This window comes from Eublepharis macularius, chromosome 4 (genome assembly GCF_028583425.1).
Source record: "Eublepharis macularius isolate TG4126 chromosome 4, MPM_Emac_v1.0, whole genome shotgun sequence".
Taxonomy (NCBI): Eukaryota; Metazoa; Chordata; class Lepidosauria; order Squamata; family Eublepharidae; genus Eublepharis; species Eublepharis macularius.
Genome location: NC_072793.1, coordinates 45,283,646 through 45,301,155, shown reverse-complemented (window position 1 = coordinate 45,301,155; position 17,510 = coordinate 45,283,646). Strand labels below are relative to the sequence as shown.

The 17,510-nt window shown below is 43.5% G+C and overlaps 1 protein-coding gene across 1 annotated transcript in view; it reads right to left on the bottom strand.

The window, feature by feature from the left end:
- Positions 1–15,080, bottom strand: part of LOC129326872 (protein shisa-6-like) — a 367,308-nt gene extending 352,228 nt beyond the window's left edge. The window contains exon 1 of the mRNA XM_054975176.1: positions 14,407–15,080. Within this exon, the coding sequence (XP_054831151.1) occupies positions 14,407–15,080 (674 nt within the window). The remainder of the gene's footprint in view (positions 1–14,406) is intronic.
- Between the last annotated feature and the right edge of the window lie 2,430 nt (positions 15,081–17,510).

The following is a 17,510-nucleotide window of genomic DNA, read 5'->3' as shown; positions in this document are numbered from 1 at the left end:
AAAACAAATGGCAGCATCTTATCAAACTGCACAATCTCATTCTCTAGGTACTGAGAAGTACTTTCTCATACTATTTCTTTCATAACTTTGTTATTACTTGGCATTAAGACAGAACAGCAGATGTAACCTCTGCTCTGCATGATTAGCTGATTTCTATCTAAATCACAATGCGGTTTGAGAGCTACATCCCAAAAAATCTTAAGGGAGAGAAGTTACTCCTCCTGCTGTAATCCCATACACATTTGATGGTGGTGATGATTATTCCACCACACATGCAACACATGACATTTCGGTTGGATGCTTCCCAAGTGCAAGACGGAGCAACAGGAACAGACATCAAGCACGAGGGGCTTGATCTCGCCAACCTCAAATCAAGGGAAGCCAAAGGCATCCTACTCACTTGCATAAAGGCTGTAGGCCTGGGCTGTCTATGACACACTATGAAAAGCATTTTGTGCCAATAATACATCTTAAATCAGAAAAACAAACCTTGCCTAAGAGGATGCTTCACCTATCTGAGCAGATGGGAGTCAGGCTGCCATACATGCACATTCATATCTTCAAATGAGAGCTCATGACACATCCAATTTTGAGTGACATCATCAAGAGCTGGATTCTGATGCCAATATTCAAACTAACTCTCCCGATTTCTGTTGGGCTGCCCAAATGAATGCAGGTACAACAGAGAGTGTGATATATTCTTGCATACTCCTGCAGGTCAGAATGTCCTAGAGACTTTCCCAGCATTAAAAGTGGTGGTGCTGTGATAACTAGACACATTGAGGTTTGTATGGATATCATTAAGAAATCTTTTTAGAAAGATGAAAAATCCATAACATACTATGTATGGTGTGAGCAGGGGTACGCAACCCCCCTGTTCCCCAAACATTTCAGTAAATCTGGATTCAGTATACTAGAGTCCCCAAACATTCAGAATTCTGGGAATCATATCCATTTCATCCAAACAAAGCTGAAGCAAGGGACACAGTTGCAACTTAGCCCAACAGAAGCAAACTGAAGCAAGGGAATGCCTTGTGCTTGTGGATGGGTACTGCTTGGTTCTGTTCTGGCTGAACCCAGTCCCAGCTGCTGTGAATTACTCTGGTTCTGTTGGTCTAATTGCAACAGTGTCCCTCTTCAGTTTGGTTTGGGTGGAATGAATGTGATTCTCTGATGTGATGCTAGTCCCCTTCCTTTTCGTTCTGGGGGGATTCATTCCTGTGCTTCAGTTTAGTTCTGCTGGGCTTTCTCTGGGATGAGATTTTATATGGGAGTGTGCCTTGTCCATGACAGCCTTGCTCCAGTGTGTTTCTGCAGTGGGGGGGGGGGGGTCAGCTTTGACTTTTTTCCCATAGGAAACAATGGAGTGGCTGGGGGCACCTGGTTCAGGGACCCATAGAATTGGCCCCTGGGGTTCAATCTTCCATCCTGAAACTTGTGGGGGGGAGTCTTTATAGGACAGACAGGATTAGGTCCCCTGCAAATTTGGTGGAGTGTGGTTGAAAAATGATCCCCCCTCCCCTCTGCAAAAAAGGCAGGAACTGCTGTTTCTTTGCGGGCAAATAGCAGAGGAATGGACAAGCCTGGTTTACCAAATTAAACTGAATTAATTTGGTGGCCAGAACACCAAATCTGATTCAGTATTCTCTAATCTGATCTGGAAAAGCTGAATTTTGCCAAATCAGCAAATTCTGGACCCGATCTGCACGCTCCTATGTCTCTCTAAGAAAGAAGAGGACAGGACTAAAGTAATGTCTGATTCCTCAACTCTCTAAAGTATTAAGCCAATTAAGCCTGTATGTACAAATGTATATCAATTTGGTATTAGTTAACTGTAGTGGTTTCCCTCAAGGAACTGCTATTTGCTGAAAGTGCGGGCAATTTTTTTATTAAGGCCTTGAAATACTTCAGTTTCCAATGATGTTGCTGAAACCCATCAAGTCCTTTAAAGAGACAGTAGTAGTGACTTCTGTACTCACTTTTTATGCTGCCTGGCTGGAGGCAAGAGGCTGCCAGAGATTATTCAGTTCACCAGAAAGAATTCCTCACCCTTGGGACACTAAGACCGAGGGCTGAGGAGCAGACTGTCAGAATTCTTACGAGGTGACTGCCATTCACAGGTCAGCATGGCACCTGACTCTAGGCTGCTCAAGGGTCATGCAGTTCAAAGCCACATCCAAGCAAGCTACCTTCTCCATAGCAGAATCTAGTTTGGATTATAGATTGTGCTCAGTACGTAAATTTTAACTGCACAGGTTCCTGAATGCATATCAAATTAGCAAGGCGGCATGGCTCAGCATTAGAGGATATACTTTGTATCCAAAAGATCCCAACATTTACAGTTTAAAGGATGAGAGAGCAGGTGATATGAAAGGCCTCTGTCAGAGACCCTGGAGAACCACAGAGCAGAAGATATTGGCCTTGACTAGAGATAGACACGAACTGAAATATGAACCAAAGTTCGTGAGGAACCAGGCCAGTTCGTGGTTTGTGAAATGGCGGTTTGTCAAAGCTCACTTCTGACGAACTGCCACGAACTTTAGGCTGCTTTGTTTGGTTCATTTTTTGGTTTATCACTACAGACAGCCTGGTGCTGATCAATCAGTTTCTTAGGCAACAGGGGATGAACTTCCTGCAGACCTTCTGCTGACACGGAAGTGGCCTTCTGCTGGCCCGGAAGTGACCTTCTGCTGACCCAGAAGTGACAATTTGCTGACCTGGATGTGCAGTTTTCACGAACCAAACAAACCAGGACAGGTTCGTGAAAGTTCATGGTTCGTGAAATGCGACAAACCACGAACCGCAGTTCAGTTTTCTTCCGGTTCGTGCCCATCTCTAGCCTTGACAGACCAATAGCCTGGCTCAATATAAGGCAGCTTCGTTTCTAAAAACAAAGAAAACAGAGGATGCAGATACTTGTGTGATTCAGTGCCCTATCTACACTCCCAGGATCTTCCATCTCTTCTATGCCTTTACTGTGGCATTATATAAGAGAGTATCTGGCAGCAAGGGGTATTGGGTTTGGGTTACCTGATATAAAAGACTTCAAGCAGTAACATTTAGGAAAGCTCTTGTGAAAGACTGTTGGGCTGACAGTGACTGTGAGTTACAATGACTGCCAGGGTATTTTGGTAAAAGCTACAGGCTTTAATGCTGTATGTGTATATGCACGTGTGTGTGTGTGTGTGTTTGCCAATCGATCTATGCACAATTACATCCTGCTGCTGCTAAGGGCAAACGTTGGTGGTTCACAATGTACGTGCCAAGAGTGTGGGCAGAGGGTTCAAGTACTTAGATTACTCACATTTATGTGTCATAATAAACAGACATAACAAGGATCCAATGTCTCAGTAAAAGAGAAATGTGTTATCTTTGGAGGGGGCCAGGAGAGAAGAAATAGAGGACAAGACATGACATACACTGCAGCCTCTTACAAAACAGCAGCTGCTTTTCTACAATTTAGCCACAAACTTTCTTTGCTCTAGGCCTCTCGGGGTTGTTGAGTCCCAGTTCTTGAGTGTAAAAGACAAAGGCACAATATCATGTATGAATTACCCATAATTAACTATTTTGGTCAGCAAAATACTCTTCAAAGGGCACTTTGAAGGCCTCAGCCCCACCAGCATAGGCCAAAGTCACTATTTATGCCTCCTCATAACCACAAGCAATGCTGTAAACATTTCATACTCAGGAATTGGTTCCTAAGACAAAATGTAACATGTAAAGCAGACCTCACTCTCCAGACTATCAAAACATTAGCCAGATGGAAGGCACAGATACAAGATGTTGGATTTCTGTCTCTCTAGCTATGTACAGAAGAAGCATAATCATAGAAGGTGCCATGGGATGGATAAGTAAGGGTCTTCTGAGCTCAGTAAGAGTTAGCTACAGCTTTTCTTAGGATTTCAGAAACAGCATTTCCAGTTACATCAGAGCATATATATGGTTGTATATCCACTTGTGGAGGTTGGGCTTTAGCTTGTGTGTGTGTGTGTGTGTGTGTGTGTGTGTGTGTGAGAGAGAGAGAGAGAGAGAGAGAGAGAGAGAGAGATCAAGGATTTTGGAAAAGAACATTTCATCATCGAGACTCCTAATAAAATTCCACTGGTATGTATGAGCAATAGCTCTATGTACAATAACTCAGCGTTGGAAATCAGATGGCTCCAGGATTTTTAACATATGTTCAATTCCACAGATAGTTCTCCATTTTTCTCCAATTAACACAGGTTGAAAAATTCTGAATTCCAACTAGTATTGTTATTGTAATGAGTTATTAGTTCTACATGCTATACAGCAACAGCAAGCAGAGGAAGTTAATCACCAATTAATTCAAACTGGCAAAAATGCATTGTGAGCATTCTTTACTAATGGTTAGATCCTGTATGTTCTTGTGTTCACGTGCTTTCACATACCAGGAAAGAATACTTTGACATAACAACAGGGTTGACTTAAGACAAAAATGCAGGAATAACAATATGAATATTACTTGAGTGGTGCATCTTATCAATAGAATACAACTTGTAGAGCCTCAAAAAAGGGAGGTTAGTATGGGATGATCATCATATTCATCATTAAAATAAAAGTTAACTAATTCAAAGACACACAATCGCATTATACAACATCTCAGCAGTAGAGATGAAAGCACAGCTGGCAACTAAGATTACTTTAAAAGAGTGCAAAGGCTAGGAGCAGAATAGGGCTAATGATAAGGGTCACATTCCCATGTCTTATGGAAAATTAAACAAGATTTTTTTTGTGGGTAACTATTTTGTTTTGCATTTCATTTCCAGCTGCAATTGGGCACACAGGAGACATCCATAGACTTTACATTTCTAGTACCTCCTCTGTAACACCTACCATAGTCTTGAAAAGTAATATCTCAGCCTAATTGTGCCTGGCTTTTGAGTTCTAAGACTCGTGAGACGAAGGAGCAGGGCTGTGGGAAGTAACACATGTACAAGCAAGAAAGTGACAGCATTAAAAGTAACTGAGATACCGCATTACCCTGCAAACCTATCAGAGAAAATGAATGCTGCTGAAACCTAGTGGGATTGCCATTGTGCCAACAAAAGTAGAGCAGGAAGAACCTGCAAGTTCCAAATAAACCGAATTACTCGTCTAAATATTCTGTGGCAACAGATAATTTGGCCCAGAATGGCAAAGACAATAAAAATGTTATTTAGAAAAAGAACGACTATAGTTGCCTGAGGCCACATTGTAGTCTTGGCTCATGCTGATACACAAGGGAGGAAGAGACAATATATCATCAGGTTAAGAATAATGAGGTATGGAACTACTAGCTGTCAACACCATCCATGCCAATGCAATGAGTGTACCCAGGTCAGCTAGGCACCAGCATGCATTCAATATAAACATCACTTATGGACTTGCAATAATGCAAACACAGCCTGATGAAGGGGTAGATAACCTTTTTGGTCAGATTGCCAAAAAACACCACAATGTCTACCTATGAATTGTATGCCACTAAACCAAAAAAAAAAAGGCAGGACGATGAAGCTGTCCTTGCTCAGACATACTGGGAAAAGCTGAGCCCCAGTGGCACTGTCAGCATCTCAGGGGCTTGCCTTGGATCTAGCTGGTCTGGGAACTGGAAGCCATCTCTGTTGCCTTCTCTCACACCACCAGCCCCAGTGGTGCTGCCAGTATCTCAGGGGCTCTCCTCAGCTGCTTGGGCAGAGAACCAGTCTCTCATGCCAAGCAAAATGGTCTGGCTCATCACTGTTTGGCATGTGTGCCGAAGGTTGTTTAGCCCTGGACTAAGTCAAATTGAAATAGAGCTCGTGGAACAGTTTTGAAGGAATTCCAGAAGCACCTGCCAATAGGAACAAGGGTTCCAGTATCAGTTTAATGAACAAGAATGAAAACAAGCAACTTGGATAGTACTTAAAAATGAATCCTCAACTTTGAGGACAACAAAAAATAAACCTGGCACATTTCAGGGAAACTGACGAAGGATGAAGAGGACTGTAGAGAACATAAGGTGTGCCATGTTTCATCAATTTCCACATCAGTACCAGATCTGAATATTCAGCATACCCTGTCTGCTAAGCATCAATGGAGTGCAGTGATTGAAGTGTGCAGTTCCAGCCATCTGATGTTTTCTATGTTTGTGTATCAGAATGCAGAAAGAAACACAAATGGCGTCTGATTTCAATCACACTCTGGATCATGCATATATAACTTCATTGACTCTGATAAGGACCAACTCTACTTAAAACCATCTAGTCAAGGCTGAAGTCTTACTATTTCAACATGCAGTTATTCAGGGTTGTGCGCCTTGATATAAGAAGAGGATTAGCATCTATATCATTTTATGGAGGGGAAGATACAGGGAAAGCCTACCTGCAGGGAACAGAATCACAGAATTGAGAGCAAGAAGGATGAAGAATCCATATCTGCTATATAGCAAGCAGAAAATGAACATACTTCTTGCCAAAGATGCCTGTGTGCTCAGGAATAAGTCTACCCAGATGTTTTAAGCAAGTCATTGTAGCAGATGGTAAAGGAAAAGAGAAAAAGAGCAGCGTCATCTTGAGGACAACATGGATATGTTTGTTATGTTATTAACTTATGTTTAACTATCCTGACGGAAAAGTTCTGTTTCTGTAACCTAATTTGGGAACTCTGATTATCTGTTTAAAATCTAAACATTACTGGTGTAATAGTTGGAAAGTTATTTATGTTACCTTTCTCCCAAACCTTGACACAGCCAATCTGGCCGCCTAGATTTATGGCAAAGTAACATCAAGACTTGACTACTGCAGCACACTCTACATTGGTCTCTACAAAGTCAACTCAAAGATTTCAGTTGGTGCAGAATGCTGAAGCTCATCTACTCTTGGGAACTAGACAGAGCATGCATTTCAGTCCCGTTCTGCAGTCACTCCGTTGGTACCCATCAGTTACCGGGGTCAATTCAAGGTCATGACTATTACATGCAAAGCCTTTCATGGCCTTGGACCCTCATATCTGTGCAACTGCCTCTCTCCTTATGTTCTACAACAGCAGCTTCGCTCATCTGGACAGGGCCTTCTGCAGATACTACCCTGCAGCTGGGCAAAACCAACAGCTGCCCGCATACATGTTTTTCTCTGTAGTAGCCCCCATCTCACGGAATGGCCTGCATGAGGAGGTCAGGAAAGCCCCTACTCCTCTAGATTTCCACAAACTATGCATAATTATCCAGGAGGTCTTTCTACCCAGATTACAGGGCTGTGTCATAAGAAACAGCTCAGAAAGATGAATGGTAGGGTCAGAGAGTATATGCTACATTACTAGGTATTGTCTACTGATGCAGATATGGGAGTTTCTATGTTGCTTAATATAGTTATGCTTTGTTTCAGAAAGATTTCATCTCTGTGCTCAGCTTTATGCTTCTTTAATAATCTTCTGCCACCATGCTCTATTGTATCTGTTTGCACTAAATGTCCTAACTGTTGTTCATTATTATACCCTAGCTGCTGATTTTATTGTATTTTACTTGCACTGTGTAATCCGCCTTAGACCCCAGTGAGAAAGGCAGGTTATAAATCATCATCATGATCAAATTATGTAATATTTCCCTGAATAAATCATAGTTTCACTTAGCGGTACTTGATTCAACTCAAGGTCATGAAGCCTTGCCTGACACTTGATCTACATTGTGTTGGGGGAAAGCTGCAGGGTCATATGGTCATGCTCAGGGCTCCATCTTGTCCCTCATGTTGTTTACTATTTACATGAAAATACTAGGGGAGATTACTCCGGAATCTTGTGTGAAGTGTCACTGAGTTCAATTTCTCCCTAGCAGCTGAGTTGGGAGGGTCTGTAGAAGTCCTGAACAAATGCTTGGAGAAGGTAATGGGATAGCGGAGGGCCAATGAAATGAAGCTCGAGACAAGACTGAGGTGCTGTTGGTCAATGACAAAGGTACTTGGGGACTGAGGTGTCAGCCTGTCCTGGAAGAGGTTGAACTTCTTTAAAGGAGGAAGGTCATACCTTGGGGTTTACAACTGAATCCTGGCTTACAGTTGAAGGCTTAGATCTAACCCATAGCATGAGTAGAGATAGGCACAAACAGCAATACGAACTAAAAAAAGCCAAGAACAATGCAATCAGCTGTTCGTGAACAAGCTCTTTGTGAGGCCCCATTCTAAATGAACAGGTGGTCGTTGCAAGCCTCATTCGTTGCTGTGCGTTGCTGTTCGTCAAGCCAATCTGGCACCTGCAATCAATTCCCTTGGCAACCGGAGGCAGGGACTGCCTGAACTCTGTCTGAACTCCTGCTGTTGCCCTGGAAACCTCAATCTAAGCCCAATTTAACTTGATAGGCAGGTCTTCCTTTCAAGTGTGGAGCTCCAAATTTGTTACAAGGAAGCAAAGAGCAGGGGGGGAGGGGGGCTCCCAGCTCTGGCTTAGTTTGCAGACAGTGGAGAGGGAGATTTTGTTGGCATTTTGAGAGACAGGGAGAATGCATTGGAGCTTCAAGTTCTAGGGCTGCCGCCAGGCTCTGAGCCAAGCTATTATTTATTACCTTTCCTGCTGCCTGCTCAGGTAAGGTTTCTGGGAGTGGTGCCGTAGGGATCTACCCCTTCATGTTCCAGGGCTGCTGCCAGGCTCTGGGGCCAAGCTATTATTTATTATTGGTACATTTCCTGCTGCCTGTAGGGTTTCTGGGAGTGGTGTGGTAGGGATCTTGATGGCTGGAGGAGAGCATGCTGGCCCCCACGAACAACGAACATGTTTGTGTACAGGTCATGTTCGTCAATGTTCGTTGTTCATGGATGGCAACGAACAACAAACACCATGTTCAGTTTTTTTTTTCTGTTCGTGCCCATGTCTAAGCATGAGTACCCTTTACCCTTTGGCTGATATGGTAGTGATGGCTGTTTCTCATCTAGCATAACCTGCGCACGGTGATCCATGCTCTGATCACATCCAAGTTAGACAACTGGAATGTGCTTTACACGGGGCTGACGCTGAAACTGTTCAGAAACTTCACTTGGTCCAAAATGCAATAGTCAAGTTACATTTAGCAGCTAGGTTATATCACTCCTGTGCTAAAATACTCGCACCGGTGGCTTGTTCGTTTACAGGCACAATTCAAAATGCTGATTATTACCTTTAATGCCTTAAAAAGCTTGAGGCAAGATACTTGAAGGATTGCTTCCTCCCATACTGTCCAACCCACTAGATAAGATCCTAAGCCCTGTTCTTTGTGACCCCATCTGCACAGGTGAAGCAGGGGGCAATGAGACATTAAAAGGGCTTTTTCAGTGGTGACATATCCCTTTTGGCACACTCTTCTCCTTGAGGCTTACCTAGTACCTACTTTACTGTTCTTAGGAGACAAACCAAATAATTTCTATTTACTCAGGCTTTTAATAGAAGTGTTCCCATTTCTTAATGGATTTTATGGACTGTTTTTATCCTGTGGGCTGTTTGATGGTTACAATTGTAGGCTGTATAATGTTGTTTTATGGCTTATTTTAATATTGACAAAGTTATGGTTGTTTTATGTTTTTATTGTATTTGTTTTACTTTGTCAGCCACATCAAGCAGGTCTTTGGAGAACTGGTTTTCTAAATAAATAAATATACCTACCTGTAAGTAGCAAGAAAAATATTCATAGATCTGGATCAGTTACACTGCATTCCAATGCAGTTACTCCACTCTAAGCTGAGTAACTCTGCATAGGATGGCACTGCATTTCATACGAGCATCAAAGTCACTTCACAGTGGGTATGAGAGCAACATGTGTGTGGGGTCACCAAGAATTGTCTCTGGATGATGCTATCTCCCACACATTAGTGAATAGGGATAGTGTGGCTCTATATGAATGAAAATGACACAAAGCAAGTTTCCACTTCAGTTGTGGAGCACTCTCTTACTGCCTATGAAAGGATAGCCTTTTATAACCCAATTGCCATAATTGGCAATAGCGGATCTATGTCTATGATGGCTATTGTGTCAGAGGCAATGAACAGACCTGACATCCCTTTGAAAGCCATTCAGACTGAACTAATACTGCTTCATCAAAGACAGATATAAAAACTGTCTCATTGTTTATATTAAACTACATGATGTACTGGAAATTCCATGCTGTAATACTATTTTTTCCTGAAAAATCAGGAGTATGGGGAACCAGTTCTGACTGGAACCACGGTACAAGGTGAAGAGGAGTTTAAGTCTTCCCCTTGTGCCATTTTCCTGATCTGAAATGGTCCCATTAGGCTTCTATTTGCCCCATTGAGGCAAACGTACAGGTATACTAAACCAGGACTGTATCCCCACGCACTTGATTTTTATAGTGAAAGGTCCTGGGAGTTCGGTTCACGGACCTACCAGCATTGCATGTAGTTCTGCCTTTGATCTTGATTCCGATTCCACTGAAATTCATAGAGGCAGTACTTGAAATACATTCAGCCCTTTAAAAAACATCAGGTTTAAGTTAAATCATTGGGCTCTTTTCAGCAAGCATTTTATTCTGTTACATTCATATCTGAAAAGATACTTGAAGTTTTTGCAAAATTTCCTAGACATAACTGCCCAACCAAGTTTGAAATTCAGATACTGACTCTCTTTCTGCTCCATCTGTACTTCATCAGAGCACACAGCAACAGATATAAAATTTCTATTCATACAGACTCCTGTTCATCTCACTTGCCCCTAACCTTCTCCTGTTTGGTCATCCCTGAAGATGCAAACCTGCATGCAACAGAAAAATATCTGCAATACCGAGGCCCTAACGAATTAAGAGATATAGTAGCCATAGCCTCACGAGAAGAAATGTCTTCAAATAGAAAGGAACCTGGCTACAGAGGCACTGACAAGTGTATTTTAAAAACAAATAAACAATATTATTCCACAGACCATGCAAACCCCCTAGTAGCTGGATAAATACTTCATAATATTTAAGCTGTTGTGCTAGTGTTTGATCAAATTGAGGTTAAACGTCTCTGAAAGGTATAATTTTTTGTCAGCTACTATATCCTAATAATAAAAGTCAATCAGCTCTTTCAAAGGCACTTGAAGTCAAATTTTTCCAACAGTCTGTCATTCATTCCTTCATCTGCATACAGGTGATTCATTTTACCATTCAGAATTCATCCTTAAAAAGCAAAAGAAGCGTCACAAGAACAAAAACGACAAAAGGTGTTTAGACAAGGCTGACAAGGTTTCCTGTAATTCTGCAGGGAGGTCTACAACCCCACGACATTATACACAGAAAAGGGAACATGTTGGGAAAGAAGCATGTGCTGGGTCCAGGAATACAAGGATACATTGAGTGCATGCTGGCCTCAGCACAAAAACCACTAAAACAAACAAGAGTTGCTTCCAACCTTATGTGCCAAATAGCCACACTCTCAGCTCTAACTAATCAACACCAGCCCTATCTCAAAGCCAACACAACAATTTGATTGCTGTCTCCTATTTTCTGATGGTGTCACTTGTGGAATACCTTTGCTATGTCGTATAGCAATGAAAATACCTTGACTAAAAGCGAAGATAGCTCTGGATTCAAGTTGTCTTAGCATAAACATTTAGAGTGCAAAGCTTTAATATCTACTAATATTGTAGGTTTGTCAGGAGGGTTCTAATTCAGTGTATGTGTAACTGTGGGAACTTATACCATCTGAAGAGTTGTCCTTCACTGCATATGAGATAGTAGGAGAATGACAGAAATAAAATAAGACCTTGCAGAACAGAAAAATGCTATATATTTAGACCTTTTGTGGCCTCTCTTGGGATTTTACTTAGAGAGGTGCCAATATTTGTTCCACGTACTATGCAAAGCACTTTTCAGTTTATAAGCTGTTGCCAAGTCTTTTGACAAAACACAGACTTTAATTGATGACATAAATGAAGGATAATCATGCAAAGACAGCTGTTCCTCCCTGTTAGATTTGCTACTGCTACATATTTTAAAAAAGTAGTTCACTATAAATTATTTCATATGTTTATATTTGTATACCCCAAATACAATTGCTATACAGTTTTCTGAGATCTTGCCTCAATGATGCATGTCAGCTGGGGAAAGGTAGTGGCCATTCAGAGAGGTAAAATGAAGGGCAAACATCAGACTTATTTTATTTCCAGTGTATTCCTACTACGCAATGCTTCCTAGCAAGCTGCATAGCCTTTTTCTCCAGTTCATCCTTAAATTTTTTTTTAAAGCATTGTGTACCTAAATTTTTTTTTAAAAGCATTGTGTACCATCTTTATAATTCAAGTATTACTGCAGAATGTCGAAAACAATGCTTCAAAACAGAAGCAGTCAGAGTGGGACCTATATGGTTTTCCTCCCCAAAACATAATGGGGTATCTAACAGAGAGGCTTCCTAACAAGCACGGTAGGATGAGTTCTGTTGCAGTTAAGGGGGAGGAAAGGCTCAACTTTCCTCTTTTTCTTGGACACTACAAATGAGAAGCAATCAGGCATCCTCAGCACAGTGGGAGAGAAGATACCACAGGGAATAAAGGAAGTGCCGATAAGGGAATTCAAGAGGTAAATATGCAGTGGTGCAAATATGCTCTGATTGGGTATACTGTAGAATGATGGAACAGGTGGGAAAGGAAGAAAGGAGAAGAAATAGGACTAGTTAAAAGAAGACAACAAATGTTATTTAAGTTTGGGGAGAACAGTGCCCATGGAAAATTTGAAGTAACAGTAGAGTAAATTTTATTCTGCTTTACCCATACTACAGGAATTGGACAGTGCTGAACAAAGAGGATGAATGGAAAGTTTACAGAGGAGAAGAAAGCAAAAAGAAGTCTTGCCGAACCGCAAAGACATGCTGAATTATTGCAGCATGAGCTTTCATAAGCTACAGCCCACTTTTTCAGATCTCATTTTTGCATGAGAAATGGATGACAAACAAATATTAAGTTTTCAGCATTAAATGTCAAACAAGGAATTTAACATTGTTGGTTGTGGGCAGTTTATTTCCTTATTTGAGGCCTAAATGGCATTATGTAATTTTTTTTTTACTTTGCTTTGCTGTAAGGATAATGTAAGTTAACCTAAACAGGCCACAGGCAAATCCAGTTCAGAAGGATGTCTAAGAGGGAGGATTAAGGACTCATTGGAGATGGGGTAGAGATGACAATAGGTTAAATACTTGCTAATTTCAGGACCTTATGAAAAGGGTTGCAGTAAAAAAACTTTAAAGGTCTTTGGATTTTGAAGAATGGAATTAAAAGTCTTAGATTTAAAGTCCACGAGGTAAGACTTGCCATGTGGTTGTGGTAATAAGGCTATAAAATAATGCACCCTATTAATGGAGAGCTCAGAAACCTACACCATCGATTTAGAAGGTGCTCCCTTGACAGCAGCAAGATACTGATAGTGCTATCTTGGATAAGATTCTATTTCTCCTTGAAAAACTGGACTGTTCAAGAAAAGCATCTTATTTCCTTATTGTGTAAAATCCACCTCATTTTGTATTGGTAATACAAGTGAAATTTAGATTTTTCTCACTATAACCCAAGTTTAAATAAGTAACATTCTCACTCTTATTTCATTTCTCTCAATGCAATTCATTCCAGATCCATTATTAATAGTATTATTACAACTCATCTTAAATAACTGAACTGTGCATCTTACAATATCTAATAGGGTTGTTAAAATCTATTTCTGGTGCCCATTTTATTAACTGGAAAACTCAGTTCAAACCTAAAGAAAAGAGAAGTTAAAAAAAATATTTCTCTAATCAGAATGGATCTGGAAAGCATGCCTCCTCCTTGCTGTGAAAAGGGTAAGCAACTTGCAAGTATATTAAAGAGGAGGGACATGTGATGCAACATGTATGTGCAGTTCTTCATAGTGAGGCAATAGGATTCTGAGCAAAGGAAATCACTGAATGTCTTGGGATGTAGGTCCTGATCTCTCCTGAATGACTGTGAAGTAATTTATTTTGGACCCTCTGTGATTCCTGAAGATGGAACAACCTTCTTTATAATGAGTAGATTTTTGAATTCGTATGCCTATCTGCTTGTGGGAAAGCGGAATCTCTGCTGTACTGCAGAACCTCTCCTTCCACCCTACACATGCTAGCTGAGCTCTGTAGGGGAAACAAGGAAGGGTACTGTCTCATTTTTGAAGTGGTAAGAAGTTGGCTGCCTTACTTAACTATATTCATCACCCAAGATGAAAACAGTGGAGGTGTTTTTGTACAAAATCAGTTTTTTCTTCCCCAGTCATTCTCAGTAAAACATTAATCACCTAAGTTGTGGGTTTTAATGGCATGGGGGTATGTATGGAGCTGAATCTGAGTGGATATGTGAGATGCTTATCTAGAGGGCTAGTTTCCATCTCCTGTGGATTATGTCCACCTCTTGAGGATTATGAATAAATTGAATGCATTGAGGGGGAGAATAGGTACAGGGTCCACACCCTGTTCTCACCTGTGGATGTTCATCTCCTGCGGGGGCTGTCGTGCCTTGTCATAGGCCACCTTGGCAAATATGCCTGCAATGACAACAAAGGCAATGGCTCCACACGAAATGTAGACGGTGGCATTAGTGGTGTCCTCATTTGGGTCATAGACATTGGATATATCTCCAGATCCACCATTACTAGTGGCAGTAGTCATTGAATCAGTAGTAGGTCCCCGGCCATTATTACGGCACATGTACTGATTGAGCTTCTCAGAGCGCTTGTTGCAACAAAAGCGATAATTGCAGGTGCCACAACAGTAGCGGAAATCCTTCTGGCTGTTGTTACACTCAAACTCCTTGTCCCACTGCCCACTCACATCATAGTAGCCCATGCACGTATCATATGCTGGGCTTGAACTGCCTGCACTGCCACTGGAGGCCACTCTTGCTGGCCCTCCACCTCCACCTCCACCACGCCCTTGGCTACCCCCGCTACTGGCTGGTATGGCAGAGGCAGATGTACTAGCCAGTGTCTGGTTCAGTTGCTCCTTGACCAGCTTGGAGGATCGCCGAGGTGTTGCTGCACCCTGTGTCCGGTTGCCCCTGGGTGTCCGTGGGGGCCCAGCTGCCTGTGTAGTCAGTAGCAGTGCCAGGGCACATAGGGCAAAGGGCAGGAGCAAGAGCAGGTGCCTCCTCCCCATGGCGAGCGGAAGGAGCAGGAAGTGGGGGGCTCGGCCCAACCCAGCACAGTCAAGGACCTCGGCTCTGCCACTCCATGGAGGAATTCACAGGCAGATGGAGGATCCACTGGATGCTTCACTGGCAGCAGCCCAGGGCCAGCCTCGGTCTCGGGAGATGCCCCTTCATCCTGCCAAGAAGCAAGAGGCACTACTTCGCTTCTGCTGCTGCTTCAGGGCACAGAGGGACTTTTCCGCGTGTCCTGTTCGGATGGCAACTCCTCCAGGGATGGTGATGCGCTACAAGAGAGAGGGAGACATCACAGGACACCTGGCCCAGGGCAGAGCGGGGCGGGGGGCACCCAGGGGCTGCCCCTGCAAGTGCCCCTCCGAGGGAGCCTAAGGGCCCGAGAGCTCAGAGGGGGAGAAAGAGCTAGAGCGGTCCGAGGGTCGTCTCGGGCTCCTCCCGCTCGCCCGCCCACCCGCCCCAGCTGGGATGGGTGCCACGCAGAGCAGGCAGGCATGCAGGCAGCTGGGGCACGAGAGCATCCAAGCGGGCAGCAGCTCCGGCTGCTCGGATGCCAGCCCAGGAGCTCGCCGGGCAGCAGGGAATTCCCTTGGCACAGTCCCTGGCAGGCAGAGCGGCAGCCTGGCGAAAGGCACGGGCTGCGCTCGAGCCGGAGCCGGCTGCGCGCCCCGCAGCCCCGGCGCCTCCTTCCCGCCGTCCCTCGCCAAATGCCCTTGCCCCAACCCAGCGCGCACCGCCGCCTTCACTCACCATGCCGGGGCGGAGAGGGAGCACTGCGGAGGCGCCCAGCTGGCCACCCCCGTCGCCGCGCACTGGCCGGAGCTGCCGCTGCCGCCGCTCACACGGGCTCGAGAAGAGCTGCTGCCGCTGCCGTCGCTGCTGCTGTGGAGCGGGCGGGGACAGCGAGGGGCTGAGCCAGAAGCCGCCGCCTCTCCTTGCCTCCCTCCCGCCCTCTCTCTTTAGGCCCGCCCAGCCCCGTCCCCCTGCGAAGCCGTCGCAGCCCCGCGGCGCCAGGGGGGCCGGCGGAGGGCCAGTCAGACCGCTGTCGTTCGTGGGCCGCCTTCTGACGCTCCACCCGAAGGGCACGAGTGGAGTGCCTGACTCCACTCCCGCTTTTTTCACCTTGCAGAACTGAGAAGAAACCTTTCTTCCTCTCCTCCCTCCAGAAGGCGGGAAAGACGTCGAAGTCGTGGGAATAAAAATCTTCACAAGTTGAAGCGGGATGGGTGCAGTGTGGAGATGTTGTTACATGGACAGCCAGCATAGTGTAATGATTTTGGAGTCCCAGATTCAAATTCTCACTAGCCTGGGAAAAGGATTTAAATCCTCCTGGTGGGGCCTTGACGTGTCCCAGAATTATAACTCATATCCAAACTACAGAGATCAGTTCAGTTGGAGAAAATGGCTTCTTTGGAGGGAAGATCTATGTGGTATTATATCCCAGTGAGGTACCTCTCCTCCCCAAACTCTACCGATCCCAGGCTTCATCCCCAGATCTCCAGTCATTTTCCAACCCAGAATTGGAAACCCTAGTTTGGAACCTTCTAGGTGACTAGACCAATCACTGCATCAGCCTAACGTACCTCAGAGGGTTATTGTGATTATAAAATGAAGGAGGGGAGAACCATGTATGCTGCTGAATGCTCCTTGGTCGAAAAATGTACTAAATAAAATAATGGAAAGAACAGCTGCCTGTCCCATCTACACAAAATGATAATATACACTTTGCTAGGTCATTGAAATTACAAACTTGTATTAGGGCTGAGGCACAAATTCAGGTGAATAAAGTGGTAGAATGGGCTGTACTTCTTTTGGAATGCTTTCCTATGTTGAAAACTAGCACAGAAAGAGACGAGATACAACTTTTTTGTCTGCTGTACTTCTTACTTGCATGGAGTTTGGGATTTTTTTTAAAGGTAAAGAAACATTGGAAGCTGAAATCCAGCACCTGCAAAGAAAGATGCAGATGCTTTGAACTTCATAACTATCCTTGTCATCCTGAGTACTGACTCCTCAGGAAGCCAAAGTCCTAGGCATGAAGTCAAATGAAACCTAATCCCAACCCCCAAAAATAAGATCAGAGTGTTATTTTCAGTGGGTGGGAATTGAACCCAGAGACAAGTTGCTGTGAGCCTGGAAGGAACTAATAATTTGTTCAGTAAAGTAGTTCAATAATCTTAAACACAGGAGGACCCCAAAACTGGGGTATTCTCCAACCCTAGAAAGGTTGGATAGTCCCAAAATTACTATTGAAAGAAAGGAGGAACAAGAGACAGGGACTTGGATGATTGCTAGTTCTGACTTTAGCATTTGCTCAAGTATACAAGTGCTTCTCAGATGAAGAGCAAGAAAAAGCAAATCAAATTATATAGTGGACTAGTTTGCAATTTCTAAGGATATATTCCAGATGATGAATTTAATGAGAT